This window comes from Zea mays, chromosome 3 (assembly GCF_902167145.1).
Source record: "Zea mays cultivar B73 chromosome 3, Zm-B73-REFERENCE-NAM-5.0, whole genome shotgun sequence".
Lineage (NCBI taxonomy): Eukaryota > Viridiplantae > Streptophyta > Magnoliopsida > Poales > Poaceae > Zea > Zea mays.
In genome coordinates this window covers 184,477,574-184,494,786 of record NC_050098.1, presented here as the reverse complement: position 1 = coordinate 184,494,786, position 17,213 = coordinate 184,477,574, and the positions used below count along the sequence as shown (strand labels likewise).

The following is a 17,213-nucleotide window of genomic DNA, read 5'->3' as shown; positions in this document are numbered from 1 at the left end:
CACATCATGTAAGTATTTATATTGGCTCAATTCCAAGCAACCTTTGCACTTACATCATGCAAACTAGTTCAATTATGCGCTTTTATATTTGCTTTGGTTTGTGTTGGCATCAATCACCAAAAAGGGGGAGATTGAAAGGGAATTAGGCTTACACCTAGTCCCTAATTAATTTTGGTGGTTGAATTGCCCAACACAAATATTTGGACTAACTAGTTTGCTCTAGTGTATAAGTTATACAGGTGCCAAAGGTTCACACTTAGCCAATAAAGAGACCAAGTATTGGGTTCAAACAAAGGAGCAAGGGCCATCCGAAGGCACCCTGGTCTGGTGCACCGGACTGTCCAGTGCACCAGGGAAGGTGGACTTCGAACTCGCCACCTTCGGGAAATTCCAGAGGCGACTCCGCTATAATTCACCGGACAGTCCGGTGTACACCGGACAGTCCGGTGCTCCAAGGAAGAGCGGCCTCCGGAACTCGCCAGCCTCGGGATTTCATTGTAGCTGCTCCGCTATAATTCACCGGACTGTCCGGTGTAACAGCGGGGCAACGGCTATTTCGGCGCCAACGGCTACCTGCGACGCATTAAATGCGCGCGCAGCGCGCGCAGAGGTCAGGCACGCCCATGCTGGCGCACCGGACAATCTACAATGCATGTCCGGTGCGCCACCGGACATCCAAGCGGGCCCAGGAGACAGAGCTCCAACGGTCGAACCCAACGGCTTTTGGTGACGTGGCTGTCGCACCGGACATGTACGGTGTGCACCGGACTGTCCGGTGCGCCATCGAACAGACAGCCTCACCAAACGGCTAGTTTGGTGGTTGGGGCTATAAATACCCCCAACCACCCACCATTCATTGCATCCAAGTTTTCCACTTCTCAACTACTTACAAGAGCTCTAGCATTCAATTCTAGACACACCAAAGAGATCAAATCCTCTCCAAATTCCACACAACGCCCTAGTGATTAGAGAGAGAGATTTGCTTGTGTTCTTTCGAGCTCTTGCGCTTGGATTGCTTTCTTCTTTCTTGATTCTTTCTTGCGATCAAAACTCACTTGTAATTGAGGCAAGAGACACCAATCTTGTGGTGGTCCTTGTAGGAACTTTGTGTTCCAAGTGATTGAGAAGAGAAAGCTCACTCGGTCCGAGTGACCGTTTGAGAGAAGGTAAGGGTTGAAACAGACCCGGCCTTTGTGGCCTTCTCAACGGGGAGTAGGTTTGAGAGAATCGAACCTCAGTAAAACAAATCCGCGTGTGTCACTTCATTATTCGCTTGCGATTTGTTTTGCATCCTCTCTCGTGCACTCTATTATATTTCTAACGCTAACCCGACTTGTAGTTGTGATTATTTTTGGGAATTTCAGTTTCGCCCTATTCACCCCCCCCCCCTCTAGGCGACTTTCAAAGTTCAATGGGAGTCAAAACTCCACGCTCAAATGAACACAAAGATGTAGCACACACTATCTCTCAAAGAATCTCACAAGGCGCTAAACTCAAATGAGTAGCTCTATTTTGCTTGCTCTCTCTTTTGTGGCACTTGTGTTGGTTGTAGTGGTCTAAATCTTGTTTATAGGATGGATCAATGAATATATGTGGTTGGGAGGGCTTGAGTATGTCAACTAGATGACTTGGAATGTTGCTTGGGCTCCCACACCTTGAAGTGGCCGGTTGGGGTGGTATTTATAGCCACCATCCAAAAACTAGTCGTTGATGAAGTCTGCTGGCGAAGGGCACACCGGACAGTCCGGTGCGCCACCGGACAGTGTCCGGTGCGTCGCCACGTCATCTTCCCGTTAGGGCTCGGAGCCGGTCGACCATTGGAGGCTTTGCCTCATGCGGCACCGGACAGTCCGGTGCGACACCGGACAGTCCGGTGCCCCTCTGACCGTCTGCTCTGACATCTGAATTCCACTGTTCACTTTGCAGAGTCGACCGTTGCGTGCAGATAGCCGTTGCTCCGCTGGTACACCGGACAGTCCGGTGTGCACCAGATACTGTCCGGTGAATTATAGCGGAGCTGCGCCTGGGAAACCCGAAGGTGAAGAGTTCGAGCTGAAGCACCCTGGTGCACCGGACACTGTCCGGTGGTGCACCGGACAGTCCGGTGCGCCAGACCAGGGCAGCCTTCGGTTCCTTCTTGCTCCTTTCTCTTGAGACCTAACTTGTTCTTTTGATTGGTTTGTGTTGAACCTTTGGCACCTGTAGAATATATAACCTTGAACAAACTAGTTAGTCCAATTATTTGTGTTGTGCAATTCAACCACCAAAATCAATTAGGAAAAGGTTTGACCCTATTTCCCTTTCAAAACATTATGACACATTTATACTTATTGAAGCACTACATGTTTATAAAATAATATGACCGCACATAGGATTATTTGATGTAGCTAATAAATTCTAACATCTTAAGTGACATGGTATAGGCTACATTGATTGTTTATAGCATTTTAGTAACTAAGAGTGTTGCTTAAAATCTAGAATATATTTTTAATAAAATATAGAAAAAATGTTTGAACAAGGATATAGTAAGCGTTCCTACCTTTGCAGCAGCTAATAACATCAAAAGATGAAAACCACAATATATATTCATGATGTCATGCAACATGAGTTGATGTAATTTAAACTTTGGTTTCAACTCAACTGGCTTCCGGCCCACACCCGCGCATCGCCCCCTCTCACTGTTGTTCAAGCCCCACTTGTTGATGTCATCACACTTCACACGCGCTATGTCTCTCTCTCTCTCTCACTGATCACTTGGGCCCCTTGTCGGTGTGGCCATTTCCCGCGCCTTGTCCGCACACTAGCAGTTAGGACCCACATGCCAACTCCTTTATCTCCCCACCCGTCTCCCCCGCCCGTGCCCCCGCACTCAAACTGGACATGGCGGCGACCACCACTCCTGCTCCCCACATCGCACGGTCTTCGATCATCCGCGCGCACCCCGTCCATTTCGCACAGGCGCTCAGTCGTTTCCCTATTCTCGCACGACATACAACACCTATGTCAAGCCATCGTTCTGTGGTCATCATTGCGCCCTCGTCGTCCCTCTGACCACGGTAAGCTTCACTTGGGCGTGGCGTAACCTGGATGCACCATGGTTTTCCTTGCTTTTGCCATAGTCCCCTATCTCACCAATGTCATCACCTTGTCAGGTTTTGCCGAAGCTCGTTGTCGACATGTCGAGACCCAGGTCACACCCCATCAACGTGGAACGAGCTTTGAGCTTCACCCCACGATGAGGAAGCATCCAACCCCTTCCTGCCTTTGTTTTCATGTTTCCTTAGTTGAATTTCTTGCTGGAGTGGAACCTCCAGGTGGCCCGCTCACCTCGTCGTGGCACACCATCACTCGCACCTCGTGTCACACCCAGATTTGAGGGGTCCAAACCTGGGCGTGAAATCAAATGTGTGCTGGGATCAAGTATCACACATATGATGACTCATGGTACAGAAATGAATGTCACATCTTTAATATGTAATGGAGTTCTGTATAAAATAGATAAATAATTATATCATACGAAGACAACGGTCTAGCAACCTAAGTTGATTGGGAGACGATGGTCTAGACCACTCACGAACTCATCACAACATCCATCATGCGCTTCATCCTATGGGTACCTGTTCTTGACATTATTACAGTTGCTACAATTGGTCTTCTCCTTTGCATCATCTCCCATGTCTTTAATGTCCTACCTACTATTCATACATGATGTCAGTGCAACCCACCGCTTAAACCATCATCGGTGACTTGTCATCCCTGCATGACACCTAGCCATCCCACCGCTTGACCCTCGCCACTATGTCCTTGTTATCAATATCAAATCTTGCCTTCCTTCTGCCCACCTATGCTTACCAGTTACCTGCCTTGCATGCAATGGATATGCTACCACCCCCATTTTCAACTCTTATTATTGATGAACCTCTTTACACTCAAGGTTGACATGTTGCTTCCTTTTTTCCTTTATTGCTTATGCCTCTAGTCTCTTCCACCTTAAGATGTGCCCTAGTTTTTTAACATATGTTTAACTCTATTGTATCAATTCACTAGCAAAATTTGTTTTCCCCTTTTTTCTCACTTTGGCTTACAATGCCCATAAGGATGTAGTTTGCCTCTATTGTGCCATTGCTATTCCTCTCTTTGTATCCATTTTATGCCCATATTGTATTGTGAACCTGACAATATCCAATGGGTGTGTGCTTCAATAAGAACAACATCCCACCAGTGGACACACATCAATATCATGCATCCTAGCATGACACCTTGCCACCCTGCCATCCAACCATCGTACATAGTCAAGCTCTTTGATCGTGGTTGACGTGACACATCTATCCTTTGTCCTTGTTTTCCTCTACCACCAAATGGTTGTCGTGGCACTAACCTTCCCCTTCATGTCTATATCTACCATCGACCAACCATTTTTGTTTCTATGCTTGGTCAACGTGCCACCACATTATCTCTATAGTTTACTTTTGTTGCTACACCACCTGCCTAATCGGCGTGCCACCATGTATGGTTGTTTGTCCACATTTGTCGTACCTGCTCATCACTGAAGTGTAACTGTCCACTTCGACCCTTGTGACTATGCATCGTCTTACTAACAAGATATAATATTGATAATACTTTACTGCATTCATGCATATCTTGATTGATGCCATATCTCTGCGACACTGCCTCTTTATGTCCCTGCCTTTACGCCACCTTGCATCACACACTATTCTTACTTCAAGAACAAGACATACAATGTTAAAAAGAATCATCCCTCTATTTCAAATTATAAGATGTTTTGTTGTTTCTAGATTCAGTCTTTGTCGTGTTTTTAGATATATACTATGTATAAATACGTAATAAATACAATGTGTCCATGAAAGACAAAATCTCTTATAATTTAAATCAGAGTACTTTATTACATACGTGCATCAACTAATTGCCACCATATGATTGCCCCTAAAGTAATTTTGCCTTTATTTGTTTAAGCCTCTCCATGCAATCTTGCATATATTCGAACACTTAAAAGTTAATTCTTGCTTCCCTGCCACGTACTATGAAACTTGAGGCAGCATCACTAGGTTTACTGCCCCAACTACTCCAATAGTTGTTGGAAGATAGGATATATACCTTCATACATGCAGGAGACACACATATGGCTGGCTGCCTATGCATTAAATAAAGGTTTTCCTATGGGCACACAGTAATGGGCAAGCACATCTACGTTTTTCCATACAAGTCCTTCTAGATCAACGAAACCGCATACCGAAGTCCCCAGCCCGGGCCTTTAAATGCGGGGTCACGCATGGAGGCCGGAGCACAGAGCGCCACGAGGCGAGCAGTCGAGTGTTCCCTAGAGTCCCCGTTCCTCCGCCGCCGCCTGCAACCGCTTCACGTGCCCTGATCCATCGCAGGTCCCCTTTCTGACCCCAAATGGAGCCGAAGAAGTCCTCTGCTCAGCACCAGCCCCACGCCATGGAACCCAAGAAGTCCTCTCCACGCGGCGCCGGGGCCGTCGCCGCCACCGCCACTGAAGCCGAGTCCCCGTTGAGCAGCTTGTTCTACCCGCCGGCGCCCGCGGTACGTTTCTTGACGCCCCTCTCATGTTCGATGCTATGTCTCGTTGTGAGGCTCGAGCTCGACGTGGAATTTTTTTCTTTGACTTTATTGTTTACGATGATGCAGATGGGTTTCTTCGCGTACAGGCGCGTTCCTAGTTGTATACCATAGTTTTCCCTTTTCCATTTTTGTTAAGTTTGGTGTGTTTCGAATGTGGATACGCTCCTTTTTCATAAGTATGTGCTATTATCGTAGAGTAGCGTTTCTAAACACGATTATAGAGGATTATTTTAGAGTGATGGTGATATGAAATCCCTAAAAAGGTTTATTTCAAAACATTTCTTTGTTGTTGGTATATATTAGTGAAAATCTTTCTTCTTTTTTCCCTTTCGTTTTCAAGGCAAATGGGAAAGATCAGGAGTTGTACAGCATTATTTACAAAGGGCAGAGCGGGAGCGCACAAGCTGGCGCGACAGGTAGTTGTGGAATTACCCTGTTCCGTCTTATTACTGTGTTATCCTATATGCTATTAGGAGGAACTGTTGTGCTAATAAAACCGAAGAGCCTTTGTATCAAGAGAATAATTACATTCCCAGAGTTTTTGTTTTAAATTACACTCCCAGATGAATCTTGGGAATCATGTAGGATATAGTTGCCATTTGTTTAGATGATAGATACAGCGTGGGTATTGTTTTGTCGACTCATAAATACTTTTGACCTCCAACTCTTAGTCTCCATGACTTTGGATTGTTTATTATCTGGGGTGATCATTTTACTTGGTTAGTTTAGAAGCATTGAGGGTATGATACAGCTGAAAATTAACTGAACACTGATTTAATATTTTGATCTCAACTGAACAAAGATTAATTTGATGTCCAGATGGTAAACCGCAATGGGCTCCTTCCAAAAGTCATACCGCGTACGCAAAGGACGGTAAACATTCACCACCTTATGATACGTCATGTTTTGGGTCATCTGTGCATTATGGTGGTCGAGATTATTTCTACGGCAGCTCTACAACCAAGAAAGCGACAGAATCCTCCACTGACGTAAGAATTACTGAACCTAGAAATAGAACTCTTGTAATTTGTAGTTCAAAGTTTTTTAGATCATCATGAATTTACTCTACACTCCTGCAAGGTTTTGAATTTAACGTGTGTGTGTGTTTTCAGTACAAAGGGGACAAGAAAGATCCAGTCGCAGATTCTCATGGCGACTGGTGGCAAGGTATATCATTATTTTAATATTGAAACAGATACCGTAACTATCTGTTCAAGCTTCTGATCGTTAACTCTGCATTTTTTTTTATTTTGTGGGGCTCACAGGCTCATTTTATTACTAAGAGAACCTGGTGGCCTCTCCTTGGAGAACAAGGTAAACAGGAGGATCCTATTACTGTTAAAAGCTACCAAGTTTGTTGCTGTACTGTGCCTGTGCATATGCTGTCCATCTCACATTTTTGTACTAGAGAATCCTTTTCAAATTCCATATTAATACTCGCAGCTGATAGTTCGTAGATACCTATGTTGGCTCACTTGGCCTATGATACGTAACCTTAGTTCTTCATATAGAAGGGAGCATATGCTCTCTCCTTTTCCAAAAGCCAGAATATATAGTTCTAGCATGACGTGAATTTCTTAAAGGTTTTCTCTGAGGAAACCGATTTTATATTAACATCTCAAGTGATAAAGTGTCTAAATAACTTTTCTTTGAGGGCTTGTTTGGGAGACAGGGGATTGGAGGGGATTGAGGAGGCTAGAATTCCTTACTGTTTAATTTTGCATAGCAAGGGATTCTAGCCCCTCAATCCCCTCTAATCCCCTTACTCCCAAACAAGCCCTAAAGAGGATACCCAACCAATTCCACTCCTATGATGAAATTCTGTTAGTGCGTAGTTCAGCGCTTAGTCTATCTTCCATCTCTCCCTTTCATGTTTGCAGTATTAGCCTATAAAAGGAAAGCTTATTTATTTGTTTCATTGTTTGTTTGTATCGAGCTGTCATCATTTTTGGTAGACAATTAATTGTTATGCAGAACTAGCTGCTAGATTGATGTACAACGATGTGTCTGTGGAGAAAGGCCAGTGGGTGGGGTGGGATTAACGATCTTGGAGTGAAAACTTTTTTTTTTTGAAAAAATGGCAGGAGCTCTGCCTTTCAGTTAAGATAGGGAAGATGTTATGTACATGCTTAGAATTAAAAAGAAGCACGCTCCCAACAGGTAACCGGGCAGCACTAAAGTGCAAAAGAAATCAAGGAAAAACTCTACGGTTCTACTCATCCCAAGTTAAGGCTCTTTGCCGTTGTTCGATGTCTTCTTTCACTCTAGAGGCAACTTGCACTGTCGTTTTGAAAACGCCGTTGAAGATTCTTCTGTTCCGTTCTTTCCAGATGTTCCAAATAGTGTAAATCACTACCCCATTGAATCTACCTTTACATCGTTTTCATATAGTGTGGGCAAATAATTAATTACCGCTATTTCAGTATTATTTTGGCTGATTATTAGTTACACCTTTTCAGTATGCTTATATGGGCTAGCGTTGTTGTCACATAAACCCAGTTAGAGTGAGAAGCCAATCAAGGAAAACACACCTGACTATTGAGCCACTGATGTGGGGTTTCATTATATCGGGGCGTATTGGAAACCTTAGCTAATAGTGTTAATTAGATATCTCCACAACTTAGTTCCATGTCAAGAAGCTAAGCAGAAATTAGTTTTAATTCTATTGACGTACTATATATTACTTTGGCTGCTGTTACCATCTTCCATGTCATTGTTCTGTTCTTTAAATTATATAGTATATGATATCTATAAGAACTTGAAGTTTGTATAGGGGAACGAGTACGTGGCAAACTTCTGCTGCTCTGATAAGGTTCAATTTATTAACAGTTCTTCTGTAAAGCATAGAAACGCTTACTTTTAACACAGAAAATCAATGACAAAGGTCTGGATTTTTTATGAAACTGAAAATGGAGATAGGAGTCAAGCATTTATAATGTAACTGATGCTTTGCCTGTTGTTATGCAGCTTGTGGTGAACAGTACTTATTTATATCATGTTATTAGGTTTTTTTTCCATTTTCCTCAAAATTCTATTGGGTTGTGTATGGCAGGAACAGAAGGAGGGCAGTGAAGCTCGGTTTCCTTGATTGCTAGCAGTATTATCTTGTGTCATAGTGGACCCGCTTTCGTCCAGCGGTGGTGCCAATATTTAGAAGCATCACCTGGCCTGGGCAGATGTAGTGTGCGTCTTATAGTCTCTGCTTTAGATGTGCAATGTAACGAAGCTTTAGCACAGTATGAACTAGACCGCATAAAAGAATCCATGTCCATTCCGCCAGTAATACGAGCGGGTTGGTATCTGACTCCTTAGAGTCAAAAGTCTGTACAATTGTATCGTCGCTCCAAAGCAAAAAAAAAACAATAATAATGTGCTGGAGAAGCGGCGATGACTTCACATTGTACACCTTTACCAGCTGGAATTTGACAGAAGTTTGGAAACTGTTCTTGTCAATTGCATTTTACAGTGTTATCGACTTGGTGAAAAAGATACAATTTTATTCCAAAGTTGAGGCATTATTACAGCCACATTATTCTCGGGATCTTTGGAAAGTAAGATGCGACAGAGGTCACGGCATATTGGCAGTCAGAGTTTGGAGTCCTTCAGGTGCCACTGCCACAACACTGCCCGCCATCACTTGGCTCCTCATGATCACCTCATGGCAGGGTATATGCTGCAGAGTGAGAGAGAGAGAGAAAAAAAAACAGACAGTGAGAGAGGCGGAATAAAGCAAATGATGTTGACGCCATGTCGTTATCTTTCAACAAAGCCGACGAGGGAGGGTCGCAGGGGGGCGCTTACGGCCGCACTTGTAGCCGACGGGGCGGTTGGCGATGGCGCAGCGCTTGGGGATGGTCATGGCCACGGCAGGCTTGACGCCGGCCTTCCGCGCGGTGTCGGACAGCATGACGGCGCACAGGCACTTGGGGACGCGCCCGATGGCGCGCACCTGCGCGCAGCAGCTCGGCGGCACCGCGGCGCGCGGGTTCTGCGTGGCCGCCGCGCACGGAGCAAGCTTGAGCGCCACCTGGTCCACCGGGACGCGGCCGCACTCTCCCGCGCCGTGCGCCGTATCCAGCCCCGCGAAGCTGGCCACCAGGAGCATCGCGACGACGCAGACGCACCTTGCCTGGAGCTCCATTTTTTTCCTTGTTGCCTGGTAGTGCACCTCACGCTCTGCTGCCTTGGCTGCACTACACTTCACTGAACCCTGATGAAGTCTCTGATGGAGTGGTGGCTATATATACACAGTCTCGGGGCCTCGAGCGTGAACGGAACTCATCATCGTTTGCTTGAGGTTTTGCGCGCCTCATGGTGTGAAACGCTCGGAGTGGACGCTGCACTAGCGCTGCCTTTGTGCGGCATGCGCCGAGCTCTATCCGTTTTAAGTAGCATTACCTACTGCGCTCCACTATAGTGAGGCAGGGCTTAACGACCATACTACAGCTCTCTCTTTGCAGTCTCTGAACAGCTGCCACGTACATGCCTGAGATCGAAGATTCGACTACTTTGTCGGTTCGCAATCATCACGGGCATGTCGGCGGGCTGACTTTGATTGAGAGCAGGCCGGAATTCCTGAAAACGCGAGAACCGAGTCACACGGTCTTGTTTCTGCAGGATCCTAGAAACCTGAACTTGCAGAGCTCTGAAAACCTGTAGCAGCAACAGATTTTAGCTGGGGTTGTCAGGCGCATACGTGACTCGGCGATGGGCTGTGAGCTGAGCCTGTGACCCGGCGATGAACGCCGGCGTCGGGGCTGAGAACACGACGGAGTTGCGCACAGACGAACAGTGAAGAACTTGAAAATACACGAGTGTTTTTGGTGCTGTGCTACTGCCCAGCGTTTTCTGAGTGTATATATCTTTATTCAACAGAGATTACAACTGAATACAAGATGCCAGCCGCATAACCCGCCTACTAACGCGTCCATCAACCAGGTTCCCGGATCGATGGGATCGAGGAACGGGAACGTGGTACGTGGAACGCTACAAAAACTAGGATTTAACACTACTGGAACGAGATTGTTTTCACGTTCCCGGAACGGAACGAACGTTCCCGGAACGAGAAACGTGGCTAAGTTCCCAGTTCCCGGTTACTAAGGTCCATCCCCACGTCTGGGTTGTGCGGCCGGCCCACTACTGAAAGAGTGATCAGCCACGACCAGCTGATTACCGGCGCTGCCTGAATGACGGAAAGACCAAAACGAAAACAGATGATGACCCACAACTCACAAGTGCAGGGTTTACAGCAACAGGGGTTTCCCCAGTGAGATCAGAAATTTTCTCTTGAAGCCAATGAAATTTGAGTCCCAGGCTCCAACTTTGCTTGAAAACATAGCCTAGACATCTGATTGGAATGTTAGATAAACGTTTATCAAGAGGGGTTGCAATAAAAAGTGGCCATGTTTCTTAGAGCGGGAGAGACAGTTGGTTTTCACATCAAATATCCTCAGTATTTGTTGATTTCAACAGTAGAAATTCTACAGATTCAGACCAGACTGAAACTCCTCGTAGAGAGTATGTAACAACTACATCAAATGCCCTCGGTCTTTGTTGATTTGAATCACAGAAATTCAACAAATTCAGACCAGACTGAAACTCCTCGTAGAGAGTACGTAACAACACCCATCTATGTAACAACACCTCGTAGAGACTGAAACTCCTCGTAGAGAGTATGTAACAACTACATCAAATACCCTCGGTCTTTGTTGATTTGAATCACAGAAATTCAACAAATTCAGACCAGACTGAAACTCCTCGTAGAGAGTACGTAACAACACCCATCTATGTAACAACACCTCGTAGAGACTGAAACTCCTCGTAGAGAGCATCAGGCTGTCCGCAAGCAGCATACCAGTAAAAGCCTAGGCACAGAAATCAGAAATGCAACATGCCAGTAAAAAACCTGGACGCTCACACAAAGACTGGACAGACAGACACATATACACAACGACTACTCTTGGCGATCTGATGAGCTATCATCTTACGCTTACAGCTCCGTAGTTGTAGAGACATCGATCATCATACCGTTGCTGATCATCATACCCTTGATTTCTGTACCCACACGATCCATCAAGCCTTTCTTTGTGCCAGCACCCCTACTGTGCTGAGAACGTCTGCCTGGAGTCAGCGACGTCTTCTCTTTCTTCGACGGGCTTGCCAATTGCGCCGGCGAGAAGCTCGGCGTGGTATATGCCATCATGAATGGCGTGCCAGAGGCTGGCACTGGGAAGGATGGAACAGCAGTCTGGCTGACTGCAATCTTGCAGTCAGCGTCACCTGTCGCTGCGAAATGTTCAGCGTGTCCGTTCAGCTCGTCGATGTTCAGCAGATCGTCGATGCGGGTGACGATGTTTGAAGCCAAACTTTCTAACACCCTCGAATAGCTCTCGAGGATTGATTTGCCCACATCCTGAAAATTGCTCACCAGCAAGAGCGGCGTCAATTATTGACCTGTAATTTGGTTATGGATGGAATACTGGGAGAAGCAGATAAGAGATAAAAAAAACCTTGTTGTACTGAATTTTGCTCATGTCCAGGCTTGTCTGTGTCAACCCAGGAAACCTTTGCTTCAAGCATATTAGCAGGCCCTCCGCTCGTTCAGCTAGCAGCAGCTCTCTCTTCTCCGAGTCTACCATCATGTCCTTTACCATGCCCCACGATGATCTAGCACTGCTGCTTCGGCCCAATCCATTTACTGGTTTGGCAGCAACCCTCCGGCGCCACACATACACTGACGCCTCAACACGGTTTGCGACTTCCAGGGCCTGGTACTCCGTGGACAGGTCCAGGCAATCAAGAAGACACTCAGGGGAGAACTGATCAGAGGTTATGTAGCGGTATATGATATCACCTAAGGTTGACCGTCCATTCTGAAATCAAGTTGAATGCAACATGTTGAGAACTGACACTGAGAAATTCCGTGGACACTGCACATTCATGAGTTCTGATTGCGGAAGAATGCATGGTATACCTTTGGTAGGGAGTCAAGATAAGGTTCAGGGACCTCCATCTCTGCTAAAGTATTGCTGTTGATGGCCATGGCAGCCTTCAGGATTTGGTTTGCACAATCACGCTTGTGCTGGAGCTGCTTCCTTGTTTTGTTGTGAAGGCCACCGGGAGGCACACGAGGCACCGGGAGCCACCACTTCTCATCACGGCGGTGGAAAGCCACCCTGAAGGAGGCAGAGCCGTCGCAGTCTGGTGCAGCGATACCTTGCTCAACATACCAGAATTCCGGGTCTCTGAAGCTTTCCAGGATTTCCTATCAGAATATGATGCTGTGAGAGAACTGAACTTTTCGATCAACTGCACTGAATTCACAGTTCAGAAAAAACTCACGAGAAGCATATGATCCAGCTTCCGAAGTGCTGGAAGATTAATGTACAGATCAGACCGTGGCCTGCTTGTCATGATCTGAATACAACATGAAGACATTTGTGCAATCAGTTACTCATGATCTGAAATGCATTGTGGGACGGAGTATTGAGTAGCAATGGCATGCATCACATTTCAGTGTGCGGTCTACAAATCGAATGTGGTCTACCTTCTCATGATCTGATATGTATGCGATCTCATGACTTATATGATGCATCATACGTGCAAACATTTAATGTACGTTAGGTGTCTAAATTCTAATGCATCGTATCGTACATATAATCTCATGATTTATATCCTAGGTGTCCAATGCATAGGCAATAAGTAGACATTACTATCCCTTGGTGACACTCGTCATTGATAGCTTTCAGTTCGAATTTACTCACTGCAGAAACAGGTAAGCATGATTTGCAGACTGCTGTTTGAAATTTCCTTTTTCTGTTTACGAAATTAGAGAAAAGGCATTTGCATGTTCACATATCTAGTTATAGCCTTTTGCCATCTCACTGATAAAAATATCTTATTTTAGTAGTACAGCATTTTCTATAACTACTACAGTACACCTTTTCAGCTAAACCTTTCTCCCATTTTTCCCCCCTTTTTGCCATGAGAGCAAAATCAAGTTACTTGGTACCGAATCAAGGTAGCTAAGCGCACCATTTAATATATCATTTTCTAGTGATCTATATGCATCTAAAGGCCCATTATGAACTGTTCTGGTACACTTAACACTTCTGTCAAAACCCAGCTGTAGTACTTGCTATCGAACAACCACGACATCAGTACCTTTTTTTACCAGAAAATATGAATTCCAGATGCAGGACCTCAAAATCGTCAGTGTGGAGGTGCACAATTATAAACTTTGAAATTATAGGCGTTCACCGTACGGGCAAGAAATTGGATAGGCCATTTGAATTTCCAAGGCATAAATTGAACTTGCATATTCCGTATCGGATCCGTACGCTTAGATGGAAACCAAAAAAAACGCATGATAGCCGCTGGATATTTGAGCTCTCGGTGCTATTGGCCGGAATGTTAGGATGAAAAGGTGGATGAAGAGGATGGCGTGTTTGCACCTCAAGCCTGGTTCCGTCGGGGAACGACTGCCACGTGGGGACCAGCTCGACGATGTGGTCGCTGATGCAGAGCAGCCAGTCCATCTCCCGCCGCCACATGGCCTTCTTCTCCGGCGGGAGCGGTTCCAGCCTCCAGAGCTGCCCGAAGATGGTGGCTGCGGAACGGAAGATGCTTGCATCATTTAGGAATTTACTGAGCTCAGCTCCGAGCAATGGCGACGAGTTCTGACCGCAGAGGTTGGTGATTGCGTTGGAGATGGCGAGCGCCGTGCAGACGCCCTTGCCGCTCCCCGACATGTCCTCGCCGAGCAGCAGCTTCGCGAACCGCTCCTTCATCATCTCCATCTCTGGCAGTTTAGCCGTTGAAACACAAGGCGCGCGCACGTTAGAGAACAGAGAATTTCGCCACCGAGAATCAAGGATGCTGCGAGTACAGAGGGCGGCTCACCTGATGGTGCTCTGCGCTTGTGCTTGTGCTGCTGCCTGGCCACGTCGGTGTCGGAGGCGCAGCCGCCCGGCTTCCTGGCCGCCGGCACCGGCACCGGCGCCGCGGGCAGCCACTCGTCGGTGGACGCTGCGTCGGAGCTGGAGCTGCTCCCGTCGATGGAGGCGGAGTCCGTGAACGCCGCCTCGCTCCGGGCCTCCCTCTCCTCCTCCCCCGCGCTCCCCATCCTACGATGCGCCAGCCCGCTCTATCGAGCTCCAAGTTGTCGCGGAGCAGGTACCAAGTACCACCACGTGCCCGTGCGTACGCGCCGCGCCAGTGGCGTCGTGCACCGTGCCGTGCTCACCTGCTGCTGCAGTGCGGTGCGATGCGGTGCAGCGGCGCGCTGCTCCGTTCCTCGGCCGGCCCTGATCGCGCGCGCGACGAGGCGCGAGGGCTCTGTGTGTGGTGTGTGGGCTTGCGCGCGCGGTGTGCGTTTCGAGCCGGGGGGAGTGGAGTGGCGTTGCTTGTCCGGGCTCCTCTTGGCGTTTCGGTCTCGGGGAGACGGGGGCGGGTGGCTTTAAAAAGTTTGGCAGCTCGATTGGGAAGAGTGACCGTTGGCCCGGGTTTACTTTCCAGCGAGAGAAGCCGAGATGAAATGGAACGGGCGGGCGGGCGGGCGGCACCGGCAGCAGCAGCGGGCAACGGGAGTAGTAGGAGAGCGGCGTGGGAATAATGAAACGGCCGGATCGGCGTGAGGTGAGGGTCTCCGCTGCCCTGCACGCTGGAGGTAACCATATCTTAAATTCTCAGTGCTAGTTTAGATCGATGTTAGTGTTACTCGCTCACTTCCTCCGGAAGCCAAGAAACACTCAAAAAAGTGTTCGGTCGCTGAGGTCCCTCTGGATCGTATCCTACAGCAATTATGGTTCAGTCGGTACAACAGCGTTGGTGGCTTATGTTAGCAAAACCTAGATTTTTTGCGAAAAACTCCTGCGAGACACACCGACAATTTTCATTATGGGATAAGACCTTAATACATAGACAAATCTCTACAAAGTTCACGTTAGAATTTGGATCATATTTCGACAAAATTCACCTCGAGACGAATTCCATCTCATAATAAATGAAGTATCATCGATCAATTCACCGCCACCAAAAGTCACTAAGACGTAAACTGTAATACCAACTAAGTCTGGGCATAGCTTAAACTTAACTCCAAGAACATACTTTATTAGCGTGTCTATATAATTATCACGAGTGCTTATTTTGTATACCTTAGTATCACCTTCAACAATAACACCTCGAATAAAATGATAGCTCACATCAATCTTCTTTGTTCTTTCATGAAATATTTATCTTGATCAAATAAATAGCACTTTGTCTGTTATAATGTATAGTAATACAAGAAGTAAACCCGTAAAATCTAGATTCTAGAGTATAAATCTCTTAACCAAATAGCTTCTTTGTAAGCTTAAAAAATATCCATGTATTCATCTTCTACACTACACAGAGCAATATTAGCTTGCAAACTTGTCGGCGTTTCGAGACCGGGGAGTCCCTAAGCCGACGAGTGAGTGTGCCGCGTGCCCCAGCCCAGATGGGTCGAGCGCGTGGGCGAGCGCGAAGGGGGAAAGGAGCGAGGAGGCCGGAGTCCGGCGAGAGAGAGGTGGGAATCCCGCGGCCTTCGTGTTCGTCCCGCGCCCAGGTCGGGTGCGCTTGCAGTAGGGGGTTACAAGCGTCCACGCGGGTGAGGGAAGCGAGCGGCCCCAAGAGAGCGCCTGTCCCCGTCCTCGTCCCCGCGCGGCCAACCTTCTCTAAGAAGGCCCTGGTCCTTCCTTTTATAGGCGTAAGGAGAGGATCCAGGTGTACAATGGGGGTGTAGCAGAGTGCTACGTGTCTAGCGGGGGGGGGAGAGCTAGTGTCCTAAGTACATGCCAATGTGGCAGCCGGAGAGATCTTGGCACCCTGCTGGCGTGATGTCGTGGCTGTCGGAGGAGCGACGGAGCCTGGCGGAGGGACAGCTGTTGGAACGGTTGTGTCCTTGCTGACGTCGCCCTGCTTCCGTAAGAGAGCTGAGAGCCACCGTCGTCACGGGGCTAGCGGGGCGCCATCATTGCCTATCTGGCGGAGCTAGCCAGATGGGACACCGGTCTTGTTCTCTGCGGCCCGAGTCGGCTCGGGGTAGGGTGATGATGGCGCTTCCTGTCGACGTGGCTGGCCTGTGCCCTAGGTTGGGCGACGTGGACGCTCCCCCGAAGCCGGGGTCGAGTCTGTCTTCCATGGCCGAGGCCGAGTCCGAGCCCCTGGGTCGGGCGAGGCGGAGGTCGTCAGCAGAGGCCGAGTCCGAGCCCTTGGGTCGGGTGAGGCGGAGGTCGTCAGCAGAGGCCGAGTCCGAGCCCCTGGGTCGGGCGAGGCGGAGGTCGTCGTCTTCCGGGGCCTTAGCCCGAGTCCGAGCCCTGGGTCGGGCGAAGCGGAGTTCGCCGTCTTCCGGGGCTTAGCCCGAGTCCGAGCCCTGGGTCGGGCGGAGCGGAGTTCGTCGTCTTCCGGGGCCTTAGCCCGAGTCCGAGCCCTGGGTCGGGCGAAGCGGAGTTCGCCGTCTTCCGGGGCTTAGCCCGAGTCCGAGCCCTGGGTCGGGCGGAGCGGAGTTCGTCGTCTTCCGGGGCTTAGCCCGAGTCCGAGCCCTGGGTCGGGCGGAGCGGAGTTCGCCGTCTTTCGGGGCTTAGCCCGAG

The 17,213-nt window shown here is 48.0% G+C and overlaps 3 protein-coding genes across 8 annotated transcripts; 1 reads left to right on the top strand and 2 right to left on the bottom strand.

The window, feature by feature from the left end:
• Positions 1-5,161: 5,161 nt before the first annotated feature.
• Positions 5,162-9,057, top strand: LOC100273482 (uncharacterized). Of its 6 annotated transcripts, XM_008674221.4 has the most exons (7): positions 5,293-5,565; positions 5,671-5,690; positions 5,945-6,023; positions 6,424-6,593; positions 6,717-6,771; positions 6,870-6,918; positions 8,657-9,044. In XM_008674221.4, the coding sequence occupies exons 1-7, from the start codon at positions 5,419-5,421 to the stop codon at positions 8,674-8,676; spliced, it is 540 nt and encodes a 179-aa protein (XP_008672443.1). In that variant the 5' UTR covers positions 5,293-5,418; the 3' UTR covers positions 8,677-9,044. The 6 variants fall into 6 exon arrangements, with proteins under 6 accessions (XP_008672442.1, XP_008672443.1, XP_035821629.1 ...); XM_008674220.4 differs by lacking the exon at positions 5,671-5,690 and having other exon boundaries at positions 5,162-5,565; positions 5,945-6,020; positions 8,657-9,057; XM_035965736.1 differs by lacking the exon at positions 5,671-5,690 and having other exon boundaries at positions 5,294-5,565; positions 5,945-6,020; positions 8,663-9,044.
• On the bottom strand, positions 9,026-9,819 carry LOC100283788 (uncharacterized). Its single transcript, NM_001156687.3, has 2 exons — positions 9,406-9,819; positions 9,026-9,277 (listed from the first exon to the last, which is right to left on the bottom strand). Exons 1-2 carry the CDS (start codon positions 9,743-9,745, stop codon positions 9,261-9,263), a joined length of 357 nt encoding a protein of 118 aa, NP_001150159.1. The 5' UTR covers positions 9,746-9,819; the 3' UTR covers positions 9,026-9,260.
• Positions 9,820-11,039: 1,220 nt separating this feature from the next.
• LOC100279236 (uncharacterized) lies at positions 11,040-15,014 on the bottom strand. The gene is given in 7 exon segments (NM_001152257.1): positions 11,040-12,016; positions 12,114-12,476; positions 12,578-12,868; positions 12,946-13,020; positions 14,058-14,212; positions 14,288-14,404; positions 14,506-15,014. Coding segments are annotated over 7 exon segments (1,647 nt in total). The 5' UTR covers positions 14,729-15,014; the 3' UTR covers positions 11,040-11,593.
• Between the last annotated feature and the right edge of the window lie 2,199 nt (positions 15,015-17,213).